The sequence below is a fragment of the Hipposideros armiger genome, unplaced genomic scaffold (assembly GCF_001890085.2).
Source record: "Hipposideros armiger isolate ML-2016 unplaced genomic scaffold, ASM189008v1 scaffold_569, whole genome shotgun sequence".
Classification (NCBI taxonomy): Eukaryota; Metazoa; Chordata; class Mammalia; order Chiroptera; family Hipposideridae; genus Hipposideros; species Hipposideros armiger.
The window spans coordinates 1,143,103-1,149,379 of record NW_017731919.1 but is presented as its reverse complement, the minus strand read 5'-3'; the positions used below and the strand labels follow the sequence as shown (position 1 = coordinate 1,149,379).

Sequence of the window (6,277 nt, the reverse complement as noted above, 5' to 3'; positions counted from 1 at the left end):
TTGTGCACTTTCCCTTTCCAGGGATACCCCTGGAGTGGGGTGGGGGAGTGGGGCAAAAGCTCCCTGATTGAGAACCCGTAGGGCACCTTTGGGCATGTCTAGAAACATCTTTGGTTGTCACAACTAGGGCTGGGGGAGTTACTGGGTAGAGGCCAGCATTTAGTGGGTAGAGACCAGTGATACTGCTAAACATCCTACAGTGCACACAGCAGCCCACCACAAAGAATTCTCCAGCCCAAAATGTCAATAGCATTGGAGTTGAAAAAGTTTGGTGTAGAAAAAGCATGAACACACAAGATTCCCTGCCTCCATGAGTCTTCTCCTATTTTCCCAAGGTTTGGGTTGCTCAAGCCAGATGGGCAGCATCTACTGCAATCATTTTCACCTGCTGAAAAATAAATAAGTGGATGGAGTGGTCCTGAGAAAATCTCTGGCAGGGAGCACCTCGCACAGGAGAGCCCTGGAATTTTCAAGACTCTGAGGCATCAGATCTGATTAGCTACAATTAGTTTATTGGAAACACAGAGTGAAACAAAGGCAAACAAACTTGCTGGCATGAGACATTGGCTTTTTCCAAGCTTCTGCAGGCAGCCCTGGGAGGAAGCCCCTCCCACAAGTCATGTGTATCACAGAGTTGCAGGAAAACCACCATCAGTGTTCCCCGTCTCCGTTCCACAGGAACAAGCACACTGGCAGCTCTCAGGAAGTGCGGACAGGGAGATTCTGGGGCCTGCCCTATTCCTCCAAGCTTGGGTGAAGAGGTCAAGCAGGACCAATGAATCCAGCAAAACACAGAAGGAAGAAAGGACAAATCCTCAGGACAACAACTCAACTACTAGGAAAGGCTACAGAAAGAGACCAAGGTGCTTCCCCAGCCTCCCCAGGGTTCAGGGCGCCTGGGGGAATGGCACACATTGGGAGCAGGTAGGGAGGACCAGCTGAGTGTACACATCTGGCGACTGGTTCTTGGGAGACCAGCGGCTGGCGGTTTGTGAGGCAGCAGCGGGAGGTGCATTCCGGTTTTGGCGAGGTCCTGGCTGGGCTGAGGGTGCAGTCTCCTAGCACCCCTTACATCCCCGGATGCCAGAGCAGGGGCCGCAGGCATTAGCAGGGGCCGCAGGTATTAGCAGTGCCCACCACCATGTTGCCGCAGCAGGGGGCGCTGCAGACGCTGGTGGTGACAGCAGGAGCAGTACCGCTGGAGCAGAGATTGCCACAGACGACGCCACCGCGGGAGCTGCTGACGCCTGAATGAGGGGAGAACAGGCCCAGACACGCATCAGGCACTGCCACAGACAGGTGGCTTTGGGGTAAGCAAAAACGTCCCCTCCCCAAAGGCACTGGGACCACCCCAGCGGAAGAATGGTAAGGGTTCGAGCTACTTACAGACATTCACGGAGCCAACGCCCTCACACAGCCTGTTGGAACAGGAAAAGAGATTGGTCAGTGCCTTGGAAAATCTGCTCGAGCCCACCAGGCCTAGGTGAAAGGTGAGACCTGTGGCCCTCCTTGTAGGCAATAAATGGGCTAATCCAGAAGCCAGGGGAGCCGTTCACCAGCATACGGGTTCTAGAGACAGAATGTCTGGTGTGGTGATCCTCCACCCACTGTCAGCTGAGCAACCTGAGATTTACCCTCCCTCAGCCTGCTTCCTCATGGGGACAATCTACTCCTAGGTCTGTTGCGAGGATAAAATCCAATGACACATGTAAGTGCTTAGTGCTGTCACACAGTGAGCACTTCAAAAACGTTAGCAGCTATTTTTGTTGGTGCATGAATGAATGGAATCTTAGAATCTATTTGAAACAGACTCAGAGACCATCCACACCAATTCCCTCATTTTCCAGATGGAGAAACTGAGGCCCAGAGAGAGGAAATAACCAGTGATAGAGGCAGGGCTATAACTCGGCCCCCTCCCTCCTGCCAGCCCATGTTCCCTTCCCACACACCACTATCTCCTTAAGGGACACACACAGGCATCCCTGTGAGAGCACAGAGGCAAAGGATTGTCAAAATCAGCTTCAGATGTGGAGAATCCACAGCACACCCTCTAATCACCCACACCCAGGTTTCCAAGGGAACCCACACCAAAGCTTTTGATTTCACTCCAAGAGCCGTTCTGTGGCAGTTTCTAGTCCCATCTCCACGTGTCTTTCCAACTTCCAAACTTAGTCTTGAAAAACTCTTCTTCCCAAAATTCTTTACTAAGGAAACTCCTCAGGCCCAGCGAGCCCCAGCGCCTCTGGGCTTTTCAATTACATGAGTTTGTTACGAGCTCTCCGTGTGATCACTTTGATTCCAGCTACCAAACCCGTGTCCTCATTTCCCCAATACACAGGACACTCCGTGGATGCTCCGTCTGCATCCTCACCGTCCATTCTCCTCTGCCCAGGGCCAGGGGGCTGGCTGTACCCAAGAAGAGGAAGGCTCAGGGTGTGAGCACCTGACCAACCTGGGGTAAAAACCCAGGGATAACATTTTGGAAGTACTGATCTCATAGGAGCTGCTCAGCTGCTCCTCCAGCCATAGGAACGCTGAATGACCAGTGAGTCTCCTCTCACCCCCAAAGCAAGCAAGAAGCAAAAATGCCCAGAGCAGAACACGACTGCCCCAAGGGACAAGTCTCTGTTGCCTGTCTACCCTCAGTCCTACCTGCTGCAGTGGAAGACCACTTGGGGTACTCACTGTAGTTAGAATATAAAACTGTGAGTTGATAAAAATCCCCTATTGAATCTGTCATTATGGGCTAAATCTGAATTCCCAGGGCTGGGGCAGGACCACGATTGAGGAGAGAGCTAGAATCCTGAGGGGTTTGTATAACAAGAGCTCAGGAGGGCTGAAGCACTAGCAAGAGAAGGTGGCCCTAAGCCTAGGTTGGACTTCTCAGGAAGAGTGATTACTACAGCCTGACTCCTGGTTCTGTGGAACAGATGTGCAAAAGACATCAATCCCAGATCAACACTAGGTAAGCATAGGAGACTTAAATGGGGCTAGAAACATACCGAAAAGACTCAAATTACCTGTCCACTGCAGGTTAGGGAGATTTGGAAACAAGAGAGCAGTGATGCCACCAGTGTGAGGAATAGGGCACGCTGAGAACCCAGGCAGGACTGGGAGAAAAAATTGGCTGTGATATCTACCTCTGCTCCTCGCCCTCCAGCAGGCGCCTGTAGGTGGCGATCTCAATGTCCAGGCCCAGCTTGGAGTTCATCACCTGCTGGTACTCCTTCAGCAGGCAGGCCATGTCCTGCTTGGACTTCTGCAGGGCGGCCTCTAGCTCGGCCAGCTTGCAGCGGGCATCGCTGACGGCCGTCTCACCCTGCTGCTCAGCCTGAGTCACTGCGGTCTCCAGCTTGGTGTTCTGGGGACCCAGAAGAGAACAAGGTAGGTTATGATCTCCGGGTCTCTCTGCATTTCCTGAGTGTGCCTGTGTCTTCTACCCAGCTGGAACACCCCAGGGACAGGCCTCTCGCCTTCATTGCTTGGGTGTCATTGAGTGATCACAACCCGCAACTCTAGTCATGCAAATGGGCTGGAGGACGAATGGTGAGATCCAGACCAGCACACATGGCTGGGGGACGCTGGCTAGGCCCCCAGCCTGTCTGGTGGGCCAGGGGACAGATGACCCGTACCTGGCACTTGGCATTCTCGACCTCGGCCGTCAGCCTCTGGATCATGCGGTTCAGCTCGTTGATCTCCTCCTTGGTGCGGCGCAGGGTCTCCCCATGACGGATCACCGTGGCCTTCATCTCCTCACACTGTGGGGAGACACAGGTACTCCTGAGGCTCAGGATGGGACACCCCACGGATTGAGGACACCACGGATGGTAGTGCAGGTGGTACAGTGCTCAGCCTGTGCAAACATCCATGGCAGCCCTGCCCGGCCACCTCTACCTGAGAGCTGTCTGCCCTTCTATTTCCATCCCTGAAATCAGAATCCCAGACAAAAGAAGCCTTTCCTAATATATAGCTCGCATGCCTCTCACAGCCATGACTAGGAGGCAGGTGTCCTGTGCCACTCACCTTGCTGCGGTACCAGGACTCAGCCTCGGCGCGGCTGCGGCTGGCGATGTCGTCATACTGTGCCTTGATCTCGGCCACGACACAGTCCATGTTGAGGTCCCGGCTGTTGTCCATCTTGACGACGACCGAGGTGTCTGAGATGTGGGACTGGAGGACGCGGATCTCCTGCAGGTGATGGGAGGTGAGGGGGTGGGAGGATCTTATTTATGCCACAGCCTCACCCACCATAGCGTGTACCCAGTCTTCTCAGCCTTACCCTGGTCTCCAGCCCCAACACCCTCTGACAGCCTCATGGACTGCAGCTGCCTGCCCAAATCCCTGTCCACCTCCAGTCCCAGGCCAAAGCCTTCTCCTCCAGACTTGCTGCCACTTCTTTGCCTGGGCCACGACTCCTCACCTCCTCATACAGTCGCCGCAGGAAGTCAATCTCCTGGGTCAGGGCCTCCGCATTGGCCTCCAGGTCTGACTTGCGGAGGTAGGCGCAGTCCACGTCCTGAAAGGTGGGAGTCTTTGAGCTAAGAGTACCCAGGTAATTGTCCACCAAACACTTCTGTCTTCTCACCCCTTCATGGCAACCAGGGGCAAAGGACTTGCAGTGTCCCTATCCCATCCCATCTCCATACCTCTGTCCTTCCAGGGACGGAACTCACCAACTTTTCCCCTTCTGAGAACAAACCCCTTTGTGTCCTGGACAAGGGCCACCAGCCTCTCCCCCGCCCACCTGAGACAGTTTACCCTCCCATTTTTCCTTTCTACCCTCCCCTGTTCCAGGAAGCCTGCCCAGGCTGACCCCCTGTTTGGACACCTTGACCCCTGTCTGTCCCCTAGCACTCCTTCAAGACTTCACCTATCAGTCCCGGTTCTGCTCCGTCCTCCCCCATATCCTGGGTCTCTGTCCCTCCTTTTGGTCAGAAGTCCCACAGTGCTAGACAGGACACTGTCACTCTACAGAAACTAAAGCTTCCAGGCTTCCAGGCGACCCAAGTCACAGACCCCAACCTCTCCAACAGAGCAGGACATCCAGAGGTGGACCCAGCCACCCCGCTGCCCCAGGGCACGGTGCCAGTGGATATTCCAAGGCCATTGCCCTTTGTCAAAGCCCTAGATGTGCCTTCCATGACCCGATCTCTGGGAATTCCCTATCCTGATTTGGCAAGGTCACTGTACCCCACACAGAGGTTGAGACCCTCTGGGTCTCCCCAAGAAGAGTCTGTCATTCTAGATCCCTGTTGTGTGTGCTCCCCGATCATGTTACCCACCTTCTTCAGAACCACAAATTCATTCTCAGCTGTTGCTCTCAGAGAAACTTCCTCCTCGTACCTGAGGCAGAAGAGGGCAGAGAGAAGGTCACAGAAGGGCAGGTCTGCTCAGACCCCCTCCACTTCATACCAATGAAGGGGGCAATATTAGGAACCTCCCATCACAGCTGGCCCCCTAGCATCCTTGTTGGGTCCTTTTGGTTGGATTTGGGCTCTCTCTGTGATGCTCTCTCCATTTTGAATTGAGGGGTTCAGGGAACTCATCTTCTGGGACCTCATAGCCGCATGTCCCAAGGTTGCTCTGGAGTGACCTCAGGAGGCAAATAAGGCCTCAGCACCCAGCTAAGAGTGGACAGTATGTCCTTGGGGCACTGCAGCCCCAGCCTCCCCTCACCGTAGCTCAGGTGTGGTTGGAGGTCTACGAGTCCCTGAGGCCATCGGCTCTCAACACCCTAGGCAGCAGGACACCCAGAACTCCACAACATGTCAACCCTGAGCCACACTTGGACTCAAATCACATCCATGTGCTACAAGAGGGAGGCCGAGAGGTCAGGAGGAGAAGGCCTGGGAAATGGGAGAGGTCTTCCTCCCCACAGAGCACAGGGGACAGCTGCTGGGTGATTAGGCTCCGAGAAGACAAGGCTGAAGTAAGGGAGAGGCATCTCCTGGGGTCCTGGGGGAATCACGGCCCTACTCCTAGGCAGGCATCTGGGCAGCAATTGCACAGGTGAAAGATCCTGCTACATACTGCCAACCTGGCCGCTCACCCTACCTGGAAATTCTTCTCATGTCTAATCCAAATTGGCCTTAACCTAATCATTTCCTGTGTCCAACATCACTGCCAGCCACACTCACTTCTTCTTGTAGCCCTCCATCACCTCCTGCACGTGGTTGAGCTCTGAGGCCAGCCTCCCGCTGTCGGCCTCCGCACACTCGGCCTCCCGCCTCAGCGTCTCGATGTAGCCCTCAAACAGCGGCTCCAGGTTGCTCTCGCA

General features: G+C 54.6%; 1 protein-coding gene across 1 annotated transcript in view; it reads right to left on the bottom strand.

Moving 5' to 3' along the window:
- Window positions 1-1,104: 1,104 nt before the first annotated feature.
- The window catches only part of LOC109371406 (keratin, type II cuticular Hb6-like), a 6,800-nt gene continuing 1,627 nt past the window's right edge, over window positions 1,105-6,277 (bottom strand). Inside the window, exons 2-9 of the mRNA XM_019623881.1 lie at window positions 6,138-6,271; window positions 5,283-5,343; window positions 4,421-4,516; window positions 4,024-4,188; window positions 3,633-3,758; window positions 3,141-3,361; window positions 1,383-1,418; window positions 1,105-1,240 (exon numbers count right to left, since the gene is read on the bottom strand). Of these exons, the coding sequence (XP_019479426.1) occupies window positions 1,105-1,240; window positions 1,383-1,418; window positions 3,141-3,361; window positions 3,633-3,758; window positions 4,024-4,188; window positions 4,421-4,516; window positions 5,283-5,343; window positions 6,138-6,271 (975 nt within the window). The remainder of the gene's footprint in view (window positions 1,241-1,382; window positions 1,419-3,140; window positions 3,362-3,632; window positions 3,759-4,023; window positions 4,189-4,420; window positions 4,517-5,282; window positions 5,344-6,137; window positions 6,272-6,277) is intronic.